This window comes from Malaclemys terrapin, chromosome 12 (assembly GCF_027887155.1).
Source record: "Malaclemys terrapin pileata isolate rMalTer1 chromosome 12, rMalTer1.hap1, whole genome shotgun sequence".
Taxonomy (NCBI): domain Eukaryota; kingdom Metazoa; phylum Chordata; order Testudines; family Emydidae; genus Malaclemys; species Malaclemys terrapin.
In genome coordinates this window covers 8,574,554-8,591,368 of record NC_071516.1, presented here as the reverse complement: position 1 = coordinate 8,591,368, position 16,815 = coordinate 8,574,554, and the positions used below count along the sequence as shown (strand labels likewise).

The 16,815-nt window shown below is 50.5% G+C and overlaps 1 protein-coding gene across 3 annotated transcripts in view; it reads right to left on the bottom strand.

Annotated features, from left to right (window-relative positions):
• The window catches only part of LAMA5 (laminin subunit alpha 5), a 167,806-nt gene that overhangs the window by 15,276 nt on the left and 135,715 nt on the right, over window positions 1-16,815 (bottom strand). For all 3 annotated transcript variants that reach the window (XM_054045341.1, XM_054045342.1, XM_054045343.1), the window contains exons 44-62: window positions 15,687-15,767; window positions 14,786-15,000; window positions 14,075-14,175; window positions 13,247-13,427; window positions 12,314-12,457; window positions 11,174-11,325; window positions 10,966-11,076; window positions 9,929-10,040; window positions 8,967-9,137; window positions 7,574-7,770; window positions 7,291-7,407; window positions 6,815-6,969; window positions 5,753-5,894; window positions 5,134-5,236; window positions 4,822-4,935; window positions 4,175-4,354; window positions 3,580-3,722; window positions 2,108-2,293; window positions 1,198-1,334 (exon numbers count right to left, since the gene is read on the bottom strand). In XM_054045341.1, the coding sequence (XP_053901316.1) occupies window positions 1,198-1,334; window positions 2,108-2,293; window positions 3,580-3,722; window positions 4,175-4,354; window positions 4,822-4,935; window positions 5,134-5,236; window positions 5,753-5,894; window positions 6,815-6,969; window positions 7,291-7,407; window positions 7,574-7,770; window positions 8,967-9,137; window positions 9,929-10,040; window positions 10,966-11,076; window positions 11,174-11,325; window positions 12,314-12,457; window positions 13,247-13,427; window positions 14,075-14,175; window positions 14,786-15,000; window positions 15,687-15,767 (2,742 nt within the window). The remainder of the gene's footprint in view (window positions 1-1,197; window positions 1,335-2,107; window positions 2,294-3,579; window positions 3,723-4,174; window positions 4,355-4,821; window positions 4,936-5,133; window positions 5,237-5,752; window positions 5,895-6,814; window positions 6,970-7,290; window positions 7,408-7,573; window positions 7,771-8,966; window positions 9,138-9,928; window positions 10,041-10,965; window positions 11,077-11,173; window positions 11,326-12,313; window positions 12,458-13,246; window positions 13,428-14,074; window positions 14,176-14,785; window positions 15,001-15,686; window positions 15,768-16,815) is intronic.

The following is a 16,815-nucleotide window of genomic DNA, read 5'->3' as shown; positions in this document are numbered from 1 at the left end:
CGGGAGCCCTGTGGTATCCTTTACTCATCTCACCAGGGAGAGGAGAAGTTTAAGTGATGTGTGACTGTAAGGGTGAAAGATGCTGTGACCCAAGAACCTCCTAATGCCGCTGGCAAAGGGGCACAGAGAGGTTACAGGTATCTGCTGAGTCTAGCTCATACATTCTAGTTCACCGAAGAGGGCCATGGGAGATCTCTAATAAAAGCTTATATAATACTGATCCTCGTATCTGCTGTGAGAGAAATGTGTGGATGACACTTAAGGAGTTGTGTATATGTACTGTGACAAGCGGTCACCAACCAGAGGTGAAAAACTGGTGTCCCGTCAGAATATTGCCTCATTCCCAATCCCCAGCCTGAGCTAACTGCAGATGAAAGACAGAGATTTAACAGGAAGAGAAGAACAGCAGGGGGAAAAGACCCTTATCTGGGGGTGCCCTTCCAAGGTTTACTGGATTGTAACTGGGGGACAAGGAGAACACCCTCTTATCCTGCACCTAGGAAGTAAACAGACAGTGCATTTACATTTATTAAAATGGGACCACAACCAGCCTTGGTTGGAAACGCAGCAAAAGGCTTTGGGTGAGATGAAGACTGGTTTAGACAGGAGGTTAACCTGTTAAGTTAAATTTAGTCTCTAGGAAGCGCCTGTTGATTTTGTTTTATATGTAACACTTCTGTTTCCATTATCCTTCCTCACGGGAATATTCGACTCTCTGTTCTGTGTTAATAAATGTATTCTTGTTTTCACTACAAATGTATCTCAGTGCTGTGGGGCTGTACACGGCTGATCCCGAGCTGAACCATACAAGCTGGTGTGTACGCTGCTCAGTGGTACTTCTGGAGAAGGGACTGGACTACAGGGGAACACTTCAAAGGGGCTCAGGGACTGGGGTGCACCTCCTGTTAACCTGGAAGTAAAATAAAGGCTGGCATAGCTAGAAGATTGTTTGCGTGGCCAACAGACAGGCGGTGTCAGGGGGTTGGCACCCAGTTAAGCACTAGGAAGTGTCCCTCTTCCTGGAGCCCGGGATGGGGGAGAGGGTAACAAGGTGATTCACTCCCAGAACTGTCACCGATGCGAATGCAAATTACTCTCTCTCGCCCTCTCACTTCCACTATGCAAAGTCTCCCTCTGCTGCTTTAGTTTCTTCTCTAGCTCAGCCAGCTACGCGAGTGGCTTGTGTGAATTTTGTACCTGTTGATGCTGACTGCAGCAAACTGCTCTCCAATCTCTTCGTCAATTGTTAGATAGGTTGGTTCTTCGTCCCCAAGTTTATAGATCCACTGCACCTTGCGGTCTTTGAGCACGATGCCCATGTAGTCTCCAGTGGCCTGAATGCACAGAGCAAACAATCCAAAGGGTTTGCAGCGAACCCGTCCGAAAAGGGGAAATCATTGAGGGAGTTTAAAGTAATGCTCTCAAGGCAAGGCGGCTCTCAGAATTTTTACGGCTGAGTGCACAGTTTTCCAGGAGGTTATTGGAGGCCTAGCTCCAACCAAAGGACACAATATACAAACCAGATACGCTCATCCCTCAAAAAACAAATGCTCCAGTGCATGCAGAGCCCAGCACCTGCGCGTCAGAGGGATGCGCCATTGCAAGGGCTAGGATCAAAGCAACGTGGTGTTGGGCTGGAGGCTCACAGTTATCTTCACATACAGCCCAGTGGCTCTCCTGTAAATGAGCAGCATCTAGCCCTGGGGGCGGCATGGCCCATGTGATTGCTGTCTCCTACCACACTGTTCCAGGGCCCCTGTGAGGGGACGACAGCAGCCCCCAGGTTCCGCCCGGAGGAAGGTTTTGTGCCCTCTCCTCTCAATTCAATAATGTTTGGCAGCAATAGTGGACACCCTGCTCCCACTCTCAGTGCCTGAAACCTTTACAAGCAGTAGGGAGAAGCTGGGTGAATGGAGACAGCTGGCTTAGATATTCACTGGCTGAATGCAGCACATAAGACCTTCCTGATACGAGACTTTCCCACCCCATCCAGAGCTCTGCACTGACATCCATCTCACACTTGTTCCCCTTCTGGATCACCCAGCCCAAGCTCTGCCTGCTGCACAGTTCCCTCTCCTGCTCCTGTGCTTGGACGGGCAGCTCTTACGTCTTTATTGCCCAGGTACAATACGAACTGTCCCGCGTCGGCCCCGTCCTGACGCCGCTGCCTGGGTTTGGGCTCCGGGTTCTGGATGTAGAACTTGAGGGAGGTGTAGGCCGACAAATCCTGCAGGTCACTGGGAGTCCGGACCTGGACGCCCGAGGTGCCGTTGAACTTCAGTGGTACCTTCACCTAGGGGGGAGAAATCAAAGCCAAACTGACGGAAGCAGCCCAGGCAGCCTGACTCCTCATTTATGGTGACAGCCCAGGCAGAGTCGCATTTAGCGTGTGTAAAACCTGCGGCACCGAGTCTCAGAGCCCAGGTCAGCTGACTTGGGCTTGTGGGCCTCAGGGTGTGGGGCTACAAATGTCAGTGGAGATGCTCAGGTTCAGGAGAGAGCCTGAGCGCTGGGACCCTTCCTCCTTGCGGGGGTCTCAGAAGCTGGGCTCCAGCCCGAGCCCAAACATCTACACTGCGATTTTACAGCTCCCCCAGCCCAAGTCCTGTGAGCCCAGGCCAGCCACGGGGCTCTTCTTGTAGACCGACCCTTAGGTGCAGAGGGGAGGTGATTTTTTGGTTCACTTGCAGAACAGATTAAGAAAAAAAAATTCACTTTGAGTCGACTTGAAACTAAAAATTGTTGAATTTTTGGGTAAACCAAAAAGTTGAAAAAAAACCCCAAACCCTGCATTTAGATGAGAACCAAACTTTAAAAAAAAATCTCAAATGATTTTTAAATAAAATTGATGCAAATGTCAGATAAAAAATGTGAAAGGTTTTCTTTCAAAACTGTCAAAATGAAACATTTTGATTTGGGGGGGGGGGGGGGGGGGGAGATTGTTTTTTGTTTGTTTCTCTTTGACCAAGAACTAGGTCAGTGAATTTGACACAAGTTTGCAAAATGTTTCAGTTGACCTGCATTGTCTGGCCCCCACCCCAAAAAAGCTTTGCCTGAAATCTTTTGCCCAGCTGTACTTAAAGCCGAGATTTAACCACGACAAAGTACTTTTATGGAGGCTCTGAAGGGGAGATCCATAAAGACCATGTGGAGCCTGCTGCAGATTTGGAGGGGCCAGGGGAGACCACAATGTGTATGATCAAGACTGACTTCTCTACCCCCTCAAATGGATCCCCCAATATCTGGACTTCAGAGCAATCCCTGCTCACCCCACATTTCCACAGCCTTGCAAATCCGTTTTTAAAACTGCCCTACATGATGCAAAATGTAGCCTCATTGGCCAGTCAAAAGGGGAATAAAGTTTCCGCATGCATTGCCTTCATACAAAATCAGTGAACCTGCTTTGGCCAAACAAGATCCAAACCAAACTCAGGGGCTCCCATGAAGCCTTGCGGAGAGCAGCCTAAGGGAGGTTTGCTTGGTGCCTGCCTGTGCTAATTAGGGCCCTCAGGGGTTCACCTTCCGACCCGTCGCACACGAGCACTCTCACATATACAGCCCTCTCCCCCACGCCCCTACCTTGCTAGCAGCATTTCTGGCCTGCGTGATCAGCTGGCGGATTCGCAGGATGTTCTCGGACACAGTGGAGTTCTTATTCCTCCTGTTCTCCAGGCCACTCAACTTCTCCAGCAGCAGCGGAATGGTGCTTTCCAGGTTCGACACTGGAGGGCGTGATTCGGGGAGGCAAAGGGCAACAGGGGATAATGATCAGCGGGGTGGAAAGGGATCCTACACTCAGCTATCGGGGGCGCAAGCCGAAGAAATGGACACAGCGCAGCTGTCACAGGGAGCGAAGCAGTGGCTGACGTGCACACCTCTCTTGCAGGACTTGCTGGCAGCATTAACAAAAGTGACTTTTAAAAATACAGCCATAAAGTGCATCCAACACATTGTAAGAACATCCAGAACCCGCCCCAGTGGATGACCTGGACTTTGCGAAGAGAGAGGAAATCAGAGGGGGACACACAACAGCCTCCCTTTAAACTTGTCAGCAGGGAACAACAGAGACAGAGCAGCACTTAGCTACCACAGTGAAGTGCTTCATGACGACAGCAGCGTCCTGGCCTTTATCCCCAGCCTGGGGATACCAGGGCTAACCCCCATCTTTCCATACCAGACTTCTTGGCGTCTTGAACTGCCTGGTTTAAGTCTTCATTTTTAAGGCCTCCATACTGGTCTTTCCACTCATCCAGGTTCTTCTTCATGTTGCTCAATGTATCTTCCACCCTAGCAACCGTGTCGTTGGCTGCTGCAGCTGCTGCCTTGGCATTCTGAATAACTGCCGTGGTGTTATCTTTGAGAGGAAAGGAGACAAGTCTCAAACTCAGCAAAGAGCAGGAGGGAGGGCAGAGCTCCTAGCTTCTGACTGGAGTCAGCACCATGCTTCTGCATCAGCTTAGCAATGATGGGACCTGACCTTATGCAATAACAGATGTACATGAGTTGGTGGCTCATACGCACACTCAGCTCCTCAATTTCAAAAGCATTACAAGCCCACCAATGAAAACGGGCCTCTGCCAAAATCCCCCCCCCCCCCCCCGCTCAGGAGGTAGAGGCAGTTTAGACCTTCAGCCCAGAAAATGAAGCAAGATGTAACCAATGTATAGGGTCAGGTATACGCCCGCAAGGTCACTGGATGGGCAAACCACTGGGTACCTACCGTGACCATAGACTGCCCTGCGTGTTAGAAGGGACTATAGCTACGCTTTTCTCTTGTGATGTGCAGAACTCTTGTCTAGAAGAAACTGGCTACAGACAAACCTTGGTCCTTGTCCAGCATGTTCTGTACAGATCGCAGCTGGTTCAGGAGCTGCTCCTTCTTCTCTCGGAGATCGGTCAGTTTGTCCTTGGCTGCCTGCAGCGTCCCTTTAATAGCTGGAAATAGACGTATATAACACGTGAGGTGTTTGTACATCTATCGCTCCTCCAAAGCACATCACACACCATCACTTCCACCCAAAACCAACACACGCACGCGCGCACACACACGCACACACACACAGTGCTTTCTATCTTTCCCACGCAGAAGAACTTCCCTGGAACACTTGTGTCCACTGCTGGCCCCTCTCTTACCCCCATCGAGTTTCCTCTGCTCCCTTTTCACGGCTTGCTCCAGGGCACTGCTGTTCTTCTTCAGCTCTTTAGATAGGGCACCAAGATCTCCCGATACAACACTCTACAAACACACAGGAGACCTCCTCACTAACTGTCTGGAATCTGGCACCAAGTGGTTCAGCACCTGAGCCCTAGGATTGGAAGAGGACTTCAAGTCCCCATTCCCCAGTCTCAGCAAAGGCTAAATGCTAGGCAAATAGCCAATGTTGGTCAGAAAGCATCTACACCACCTTCAGGCAAATGTTTTGCTGGGCAGGGGTGTGTGTTTGTGTGTATGCGTGGGGAGGGGTAACAGAGAGGAGAATTTGAGGTACCAGATGCCAAAGTCATTTAGTCACATCACTTAATGTCTCACTGCTTCAGTTTCCCCATGTGGGGAGGTGGAGATACTAACAGGTGTCTCACTGCAGTGAAGGCAGGCTGAGCCCATACGAGACCTCAGATGGAAGGGTGACAGCAGTGTCGGGTATCAGCATGAAGAGCTGCAGCGTGGCCAGGGGAGCAAAGGGCACCGGGCCGGCTCATTGGAGCCAGGATTTTGCAAGGGTGGGTGTGGGCCTGAAGGGAAATTGCATACTGTCAAAGCTTCACCGGCTGCCTCGTCAGCGTCTTTGGCGGCCCTCTCTGCGTTCTTCACAGCCTCGATGATGCTGGCATATGCGTTGGAGGCATTGATCGCTCGCTGGATGAACCCATCCTGGTTTGCACCCTGGATGCTGCTGCATTTGAAGACAAATAAATAAAGTCCATTGTCAGAAGCGCAGTGGAGCATCAGGGGCCAGACCCAAGCACTGGCAACACATGTCACTGTCCTGGGCTCCCCACTTTAAGACTCCCCCCATATGTGGGGTTTTCACTCACGGCCTGAACAACTGGCTTCCCCATACTGGTCTCCAAATTTGCCGCTCTTTCTCACCCACCCCCACCCCCGGGTCCGGAGATCTGCAGTGCCCAGTCCATTTTGAACCCAGCACCCAGCTCTGAGAGAGAAGCCCTTCCACAATCCGTGGCAGCAAACCGTCTGTGAAGTAGGAAGTGGTGGGGTGGGAGTGAGGGAGGATCACTCCCCTGCATACTGCAGTGCAGAGTGGAGGAGATGGACAACCAATGAAACAGCACACATAATGAATGACAATTAGCATTCGGACACAGATTGGGTCTAAGAGGTCAGCTGATCACATCCTGAAGACTCAAATTCGCCCAATTAACAGGTGGCACCACCATGCCCTGCGCCCTTTGGAAACGGGTACCAGCCCTGTTCTCACCCACATGCTTTCTCTATCACAGGTTGGTTTGCTACCACTGGGATGTTGCTGAGTGCTGGGCTACAGGTAATACATCAATTCTTACATGTAAACATTATCCCAAGACGAATATCAAAGCAGGGACTTCGGCAATTTTCAGACCCCTCCGAGTGCCACGGAGAGGCCCCTCGACCACACACCACCACTTGTTTACACAAGCAGCCCAAGTCCCCCTAGCAAATGTGCTGGGGAGCAGGGCGCTGAGCCAAGTCAGTGGAGTTACCCCACGGCTGGCTCAGCGTCCTTGGTCCAGGCAGGAATAAGAAGTGGAGCAGACCACGAGAGTGCCGGGCCCACACAGGCCGGGGTGAAGCTGGGGCAGCCAGGGACGTTACCTGGAAAGGTTCCGAGCGAGTTCATCCAGGAACCTAGCGTGCTCCTCAGCTTCTTCGACGATGGGGATCTTACTGCTGGCGGGAGAAAACTTCTTCACCCGCTCTGTCAGGGGGTACCTGGCTCCGTCCAGCCGGGCGGCTAGCTTCTCGTACTCCTGCAGGAGGACACGCCCACAAGGGGGCATTCACCAACCTTGCCAGCTCCTCACTTCGGCAGCTGAACACACACCCAGGAGGGGAGAGAGACATTCCGGGGGGGCTGGCAGGTGACCAGCACATGGCTGATTTTCCATTGCCAGCACCATGCCCTTCACCCACACCACCATTCTTTCTCCACCCTTCCCCATGGCTAGTGCCAACTCCACCAACACCCTTCCCCACCCCCACTGCCTTGTCCCTCTTGCTACCAGCATCATACGCCAACCCATCTGACACACCTCGACCACCGGACAACCCTGAGCTTTTTCATCACTCACCTCCTTTGCATTCTCTATTATCTGTAGAAGATCTGAGACCTGGACCAGGGAGTCCTCAGCCATCTGCAAAGTGTCCTGCACCACCCCATACTGCTTCTGCAGCTCCTTACTCTTTCGCTTGAGACACAGATGGATAGCGTTAGTTAGGAGCCACAAGATCAAGCAACAGGCACAAGACCTAGATTATACCAGACATTCCTTAGCCACTGACGAAACCATGCACGTTCACCCAATGGTGTCAGTTCCCTTGCATGCCTATATGCAAATAAACCCCTCGTTGTACCTGGATCTCCTCAAGGTTGTTCCGATTCAGGCTGTTCAAGTCCTCTGTCTGCCTGGTTTTGTTCACAGCCTCATTGAGAGCATCTCGGAGATCCATCAGCTCTGAGCTATATTGAGCCAGTAAGTCTTTGATGCTCTTCACCAGGTCTTGGTTGGTTTCCCACTTGCTGTACAGCTCGCTCCTCACGCGATGGAGCACTGATGACAGATACACAAGGAGATTGCCTTGAAACTCTTGTTTCCCCAACGTTTAAGAGTTCTTTCTGAGTACACAGTGGAAACTGCACGAAAGGCTCAGGGCCCGATTCTGGTCTCAAAGCACAGATTTTACGACTAGAAGGGGACCATTATCACCATCTCCTCTGACCACACAAGCCAAAGAACCTCACCCAGTAATTTTTGCATGAAGCCCATAATTTCTGGTTGAGTTACAGCAAATCTTTAAAAAAGACAAAGACATCCCCTCTTGATTTAAAGCTGCCAAGTGATGGAGAATCCACCACATTCCTGGGTAAGTGGTTCCAATGGTTAATTACCATCCCTGTTAAAAATCTGCACTTCCTCTGGATACATCTAGTTCCAGCTTCCAGCCATCAGATCTCATTGTGCTGTTTTCTGCTAGATTAAAGATCCATTTGCTATCTGAAATCTCTTCCCACAGTTACACTCGTGCATGTCTGGAGTAACTCCAGTGATGCCAGTGGAGAGAAGAATTTGGCCCTGAGGTTCTTGCAACAGAGTATTGTTTGATTAGAGCAGTGCATTGCAATGGAGATTCCCTGGGGAATCACAGACTCCAGGTCTCTCTGAGCAAGGAACGACAGACACACTTCTGTTGTCACCATTTGGGACAATTTACTCAACCACTGAACACAAGACATACGAGCGTGTATAGGTGCATGTGAGAAAAAAATATATATATAAAACACTAACTACATTTTTAAGTGTTGTCATAGAGAACCATTAAGTTAATGAAATTCAAATGCAATTAAATAAACCTGAAGCCTTCTGATAGTACATGAACTTGCTTGTACAGAGGAGCTAAATTCTGTTGGGAATGAAGTGAAAAAACACTGGCACTTATTAGCACCTTTGCAATTTGCAGAAGAGACTAAAATGGGACTATCAATTACTGTCCCCTCATTGCTGGACTGCTGAGGAGGTCAGTACTGGAAACTCCCAGCCTGTAAAAGCTAGATGGGAATACTCAGTTCAATAGTGTAACTCTCCAAATGCTGGTGACCACAACGGGATAACAGCAATGAGATGCCCCATAAACAATGTTTGCAGCAATGCCCTCAAGATGGGACAGTTTGGGAAAAGAGCCCAGGAGCACTAGACACAGCCTGTGCCTTGGCATTTCCCATCCCCTGTGCCTGCTGAGCTAGGCTTACATTTCTGAGCCTTCTCGTGTTCATGTTCCGCCACGCCTTTCTGGCTGAGGAAATCCCGTTCCTTCATCTCCTTCAGCATCCTTTGCACCTCGGCCATCTTTTGCCAGAACTCCTCAGAGGAGGCCGTGCTGAGGTCTGCAGTCCCCAGCTTGTCCATCTGGTGCACCAAATCTGCAGGGAAAGCCATGCCCCATGGTTATCCACCAATTGAGCATGTGGTCCTCCCCCAGCACTCCGAAAAGCTCCCACTCAGATAAAACAGCATCTGTTTTTTGTTGGAGTCCTGATGCCCAATGATAGATGGAGTGACTTGCTTCAAGTCATGAAGTGGGGGAATGACCCAGCTGGAATTCAGACCCAAGTTTCTAGACCCTCTGCTGTAACCACTAGACTGGACTATTTCCCAAAGAATCCATCTTAGAATCATAGAATATCAGGGTTGGAAGGGACCTCAGGAGGTCATCTAGTCCAACCCCCTACTCAAAGCAGGACCAATCCCCAGACAGATTTTTGCCCCAATCCCCTAAATGGCCCCCTCAAGGATTGAACTCACAACCCTGGGTTTAGCAGGCCAATGCTCAAACCACTGAGCTATCCCTCCCCCCTTGTAGTTTGCCTTCTCCTCTAGCTTTACTGGGGCAGATTTCAGCCAGTGCAGGCAAGGAAGATTCCATGTTGCTCAATCACTCTTGGGAAAAGCACTGCAGATGGCCTCTATTTCTCACATTTTAAGTGTAAATATAACATGCTTCACCAAAGACGGCATTTAGCCAAACAGCTGAGATTCACTGGCCACAGAATGCTCTGCAACAACCCCCCACCTTGCTTAAACCGTCTACAGGAATCTCCACAGATACTATCAAAGGTAACACTGCGCCCTGAGCAACTTGAAACAGCGGGAGTGTGGGATCTGGGGCAGGGGAAAATCAACCCGGCAGTTACACTTACACCTGGTCACTTACCTGCAATGCTATCCAGGATGCCTTGGATACTAATCGGCAGGTGCTCTGCTCTCTGATGGGTCTCTTTTGTCTGCCCCTGCAGATCCTTTGCTTTTCTGTGAGTCATTGTTGCCTACAAAACAAATCACTGGTTTAGCTGAAGCATTCAGGGAGATACAACATGAGCCGTAATGCAAGGGTTGGCAGCTTTTGGGCCCACAGAGCTGAAAGCGTCAGCTCTTCGGCAAGGATTTGCACGGGTACTGTACTCTGCTACGGTTTATCTCCAGGTGTGCACAGAAGGGAGTGAGAAATTGTGTTCATGATGAAATGGGTGGTGAAAAAAACCCTCAGGTCCATTGTGGACAAAAATCTTTCCTACTCATAACACCGTTACACATTCTGACTTGTGCCAACACAGCCTGCATATTGATCGGGAGAATGCAGAAGACGCACAAGCTTTGAGGTTCTGAAAGAGTTTGCAAGTGGATGTACAAAAATGCACTAAGGTGATGTAATTACACACATACGGAAACACTGGCCATTTGCACAGGTAGTTACCCAATGGGTATAAATCATTTGCACGTGCAAGTGCACACACATTGTATGCACCCATTTAAAAATCAGCCCCTGAATCTTGTGTCGACTATAGGTGCTTTGGGGCAGGGACTGTCTTAAATCAACAGGGGATGTCTTTCCCCTCCGAAGAGTAGGGTTTAAATACGGCAGAAGAATGAAATGGTGGTTGCGGGGGCTGGATATTTGCCCATATCTAAAAGCCTCCTTCGGCTCTGAGCAAGGAACCTGCCTGGATGAGCAGGGGTGTTGAAGAACAGGGTTCAGGTTCACTGGCAGAGTGCACGGTGGGTGACCCCCGGACTGGGTTAGCAGGGGGTGCTGCAGGAATCAAGTGTCCAGCAGCTGCTCAAACGAGGCCTGGCCCTAACTAGCTCCTCCCATGGGCACCTAACACTCATTGTTATGAAAAGGAACAAGGGAAGGCTGGTCTGTGCCTGCAGTGTTCTCAGCAGGGGGAGAAGGATTGAGAAACACCCTGCCTTGTGCTGCAGTGCAATCAAATCCTGAGTGAGGTCCGCATTCTCGTCTGCCAGCTCGTCTGCCTTTTGCTTGACCCTGTTCATGGATCTCTGATATTCGCGCAGGTGGTTCTGAAAGAGAGAGGTAGGGGTGGAAATCAGGCAATAGGACCAGAGCCCCATGCAGAGACTAAGCCAGCGGGGAGAACACGTTAAGCCCTCCACATACAGTGACGTTTTTCATAGAGCTGTTCAGACCATGCAGTCGGGCCCAAGCGATGGAGCTGGCATTCAGGTTGATCAACTGGTTCCTGATGCTGGGGAAAGAGGCCTCGATCTTCTGGAGGTCGTCCAGCAGAAGCAGCACGCAGCTGTCACAGACTGCCAAGAGAAAGGGGTGGTGAGTAAACAGCTCTAATGCACCCACGTCCTCTCCTTCCATCTCCCCCTTCCTTATGACCATAGTAAGGACATTTTTTTAACCCAAAGGGGGAGCCACATGTCTCCAAATCCCCGCCTCTTGAATTGGCTTCCCCTCTGGGGAAGGTGTTAACTTGGGGTCCCCGGGTCCACTTTCAATCCCTTTGCACAAAGGATCAGGATTTCCAAATGCTTTTAGGGGTGTGCCAAGGAGTGCAAACGGTCAGTGGGCCTGCTCTTGGTCTCACAGCAGCTTCCCACTCACATACCCCACATAACTCGGATGAAGCTGCTCCTAATTGGCGAGATCAGAGCCATGCCCACTATTAGGCTGATTAACACTGTTCCTCTGTTATCGGCCCTACGGCCACAAAGGAAACCAGCCAGAAGGCAGGGTGCTGTCTGTCAAGCTCGCCGCCAATGTTTTAATTACTGCCAGGGGCCACCACGCTGTGGGGACCTGACAATTAGGATCTGCCTGTTAAACGTTACTCTCTAGCAAGTACTGATCAGACTACATCTCCCACAATGCACCACGGCCAGGAGACTCCCATGATGCCCCTTCTCCAAGAGGGGGACCTGGGGTGACTCAAAGGAGATTGTAGCGTTACCAGGGAGCTCGGCCTATAGAGGAGAATGGGCACATGAAGCAGCTTAAGTACAACGCCCGTTGCATTGCAGCAGCATTTCCAAATCAAAATATTTCGGGTTCTGGCCAATTTCTTGTTTTGGCCAAAATGTTCTCAGTGTTTGAATTTCCACCAAAAACAGAAACAAAAATAGATGAAAATGAAACGTTTGTCAATATTTTCAGTGAAACCCTCCCACCCCCTATTTTGCAGCCAGCTCTACCTCACTCCTGCAATAAAGCCAAGTGTGTGTGTGTTTTTTTTTTTTTTGGGGGGGGGGGGAGGGGACACAGGGGGGAAGACGACACAATGCTACTAACCTTCACACCTCATGCTGTCCGGGCCATTTGCTACAGGGATCTCATACTTCTCTATGCAGGTGTCACACTGCTTCCCCGTCAGGCCATGGGAGCAGGTGCACTCCCCAGTCCGGGGGTCGCAGGAGCCCCCCTTACACTGACACTCTGCCAACAAAAAGGAGGCAGTTGAGGGAGGTCTGTCCGGACCTAGTGAGCCCCCTGAGAGAGGGAACACTGGGATTCCGTCACAGGGCAAAACACCACCGCCGAACAGAATCAATGAATGAACAAGGGCCGATGGGTGGGGCTGCGAACATGTTTTTTTGATGGAAGGAGAGATTAGCTCAGTCGATCCTCCCCTTTGACTAGTGAAGCTTAATGTACAGAAAAACACAAAAGTCACGGTTTGTTTTAAAAAACTTCAGATTGCAATTGCACACCTAGTTTGCATAAGGAATTGCTGGGAGTTTTCTTCGGCTGGATGGGTCGCTGCACATGCAAATGATTGTATTTAGCAACTTGAGCACTTACCTGCTTAGCTCAAGTAACTGTGGTGACTACTGGTGCAAGCTGAAGGGGTGGAAAGGGCAAAACGCACTTTTGCAGCCTAAGATTTTTTTTTAAAACCGGGCCCTTTGCAAGGTGATGCCAAGTGCCCAGACAACACTTTGGCGTATTTTATTTTTATTGTTACGATCTAAATGACAAATAATGATGAAAAGCCTCCATGAGATTATGGTGGCTTCTTTGCTCTCAAAGCTGGAACGTTTTTGGGGGGGCTCTCCAGTTGTAGCACCACGGAGATGATGTAAAACACAACATCCCCGTATTCCTGGTGAGAAGGGACTGGATTCATGCTAAGCATCTAACACAGCCCTTCGGCACTGCAGCAGAGCTGCATAGAGTTGTCCAGATATTTCTTCTATGAGATTTACCAGCAGCGAAGAAACTCACTTGTGCAGCCACGCTCGCTGAGCCCCCAGTAGCCTGGCGCGCACTGCTGGCATCGAAGACCAGTCACCCCGGGCCGGCAGCTACACTGACCAGTCTCAGCGTGGCAGCTGGTGCCTATGGAGCCAATGTCGCAGTCACACTTTCGACAGCCGGAGCAGCCACTGTAGCCGTAGTACCCATCCTAGGGAAAGACGTGGGTAATCAGCAGGCTAGCACACACAGGAAGGGGAGGCAATTGGAGGACACGCTTGCTTTTCCTCTCCAGAGACACACACAGCTTCACAGTCACTCTGGCCAGAGCTGAAATGCGATCCATAGTCTCAACTTAATTCCCAGAGGCGTTTCTTCTGAGCACAAAATTAACACACAATATGGCAAACTGTTGGACCAATGGGAAGGTTGCACAATGGGACCGAGATAGAGATGCACTGGCAGCATTGTGTTCGTAAGCTCGCCTGGTGTCTGCTTACTCCAGGTGGGGAGTTCGCATCCCCGAAATTCACCCTAGGGTTAATTGCCTTTTTCCTACAAGCATCAAAGCTGCAGTTAGCACCCCCGCCTCCCATCACTTCGTAACCAGGTTCTTTAGAGATTGACCTTTATTGTTAGGTATCTGCCTGGTGTAGGCAGAAACAGCATCCCATCACTCAGCCATCTGCCGCACAGCAGCCATTATCCTCCTGTCTCTGCCCAGGAACTGCAGTGGGCTCCTAACGGGAGGACAGGCTACAGAAGAGTGGAGCTGGCGTGCAGTGACTCAGCATCAGCCAAGCGTATAGTGATGGAGCCGTCACAGTGCGTGTGGGGGGAACCCACGATTCATTTTACCTGACAGCAGTCGCAGTGCTGACCTGTCACTCCAGGTTTACAGAGACATCGGCCAGTTCTAGGGTCACACGACTCAGTCCCGCACGGCAAACAGTTACACCCTGCCAGGAAGAAACACACCCATTTACCCGACAACGTAAAAAGATCAGCCAGGCACTCTGACCCCTCCTGTTTCTGGTGGATTGGATAGTGTGTTGGGGGGAAATCCTGTTGACTGGGGGAGTTCACTGGTCGCCTTCATTCTCTCATACATGGGGACTGATCCTGCCAACCCTTATTCACATGGTTACCTGCTGGAGTAAGACCTATTTCTGTGAGCAGCAGTTTGCAGGACCAGCACCTTGGATTTGACCCTGTGTTCCTCATGGCAGGGCCCTGTAATGTCAGAAACGTACTATGCAAACCCACCCAAGCACAGAAATAATAATTTGGTTAATATTGCTAGCTGTTACTACTGACGAGGCTGCTACAGTGTCAGAGCTTTACCGCCTGTGTGCAATTTTTAAATGCCTGCTAAAGAGGGTTGTTTTGTTACTCTTATTTTTAACCAACGTACCCTTTGAAAGCCAGGAGACCAGGCTACCGGCTTTGTAAGAACCTACCCAGGCGATGACCACAGCCGTGCCTGCAGGCTGGCTAACTGCACACGCCCGTGACACACTGCCCCTGAAATGCATTTGTAAGCTGGTCCTGGCTCGGTGCCACACTTACTTGTGCAGTTCTTTGCCCCCACTGCATCTCCGTGGTACCCTGGGGCGCACACTTCGCACCGGGGCCCGGCCGTGTTGTACATACATCCCGTGCAGGTGCCCGTCAGAGAGTCGCAGTCGCTGAACAACATGTTGGGATCCGTATTCTCGCTGCAGTCACATGGCTGGCAGGAACTGCCAATCACTAAGGGGTTGCCATAGTAACCTGGGGCACACCTTTAAAAATGTAGCAGGGGTTAAAAGGGAGCTAAAACAACAACCATGCTAATGTTACCAAGCGTCCCCCGACGCGCACGGACACACTCCCCCCAGCTCCCACTGAAGTGCTGCACAACTACTGACTACACTATAGTTACCGCTATTAATTAGCATAATGTTTTGGACTCCCACAGCACCTTCCACTCAAAGCACTTCACTGTCACTAATCAAGCCTCACATGAAGTGTCCCTGTCCTTGCTTTACAGGTGGGTAATCAAGGCAAAGACTGCTGTGGGAACTTGGCCAAGATGACACCCTATGCCAGTAACGGAGACAGTAATAGGACATATCCCAGCTGTACGCTGAGCCCACACTGGTGCACAAAGAAACAGCGTATAAGCGATTAAATGGGCCCAACTCCTGCTGGTCCTGGGAGCCACCAGGACCCGGTGCTGGAATCAGAAAGGCGTTGCCTTGCAATCTCAGCTGGTATTTTATGCGCCTTCCGCAAAATAACAGAAACCAAACCCACAACAGAGAGGATTCACAGCTCAAATCAGTCTCTTGTGCTAATGTAGCTGGGGCTTCTAATTTTATTTTTGTCACTATGGAAACTTCTCTTCTGCCAAAGCAACAGCTGCACTCTGAAAAAGAAACACCGCCCAGCTCACGGTCCTGCCCTCCCGTAATTACGAGGCTCTTACCGTTCACACATGGCTCCGGCATAGCCTGGCTTGCAGAGACACTGCATGGTGGAGCCCTTGTGGACACAACCAATGGCAAAGCTGAAATAACACAGGGCAAATGTCAAAGGTTATTTTACTCTGAAGACCAACACCCGGTACCAGGGTGACAGGGACTCTTGTCATTCAGGTAGGGGTTGTGTGAGGGCTGGGAGTGGTTTATGGCCGTAGAAAAGGGAATGGGGTCGGGATCAGCTCATGGGCATGGGCTATTGTCAGGGTTTGGATCTGTAGCAGGGCAAGGGCTTGTGTCAAGAGTGATTTGTGACACAGGCTATGGAAATGTTTAGTGCTGGGGTTGGCAACGGGTACAAGGACAGGGCGAGGGTTGGGGCTGGTATGGTTCCCCAGGATAGGCAGAAGGGTGGGGCCAGTAGGGACTTCCAGGGTAGACGGTTAGGGTTGGGGCTAGCAGTAGGTGCCAGGTGAAGGTTGGGGTGTGTAACACACCCCTGGTTTGGGTTGAAGCCAATAGGCCTCCACAGGTTAGAGTTAGGCCTCAGGCTAACAGGGGCCTGCAGGGTAGGTTTAGGGCCAGTGGAGCTCCCCAAGTTAGGGTTGTGGCCTTCGCGATATGTATAGTTGTTTCATGGGTTTGTACCCCCAGGCTAGTCAGTGAGGTGGCCAGTTCTCGTCTCTACAGGAGGGTTCAAGGCTGAGCTTGTAGGAAGCACTGGCGCAGGGTTGGCCTTGGGACCAGGGGTGGGGGATTCCAGCATATGGCCTGGCAGGAGGCCCTTGGCTAGAGTTAGCGTTGGTACTGCCTTCAGGCTAGTGTTAAGTTAGATGCGGTTGGAGTCAGGGGCTAAGGACAGCCCGGTTTCCGGAGTGAAATGCCAGCACAGAACGTCTAGCCCACGAGACAATCACACAAGAACGGAATCACAAAATCACCTTGAAACTTGATATTTTGAAATCTCAACATGAGATACGCTGACTTGGGGGAAATGATGCTAATATCGGAACTTTTAACTGGTTTAGGTACTAAATTAGCTAAATCAATACAAACTACTGTTTACATTTTGTCGCTAATATTTTCACACTTTTAGAAATTACTAATATTTCCTTCAGAAAGAAAATACTCTTGCTG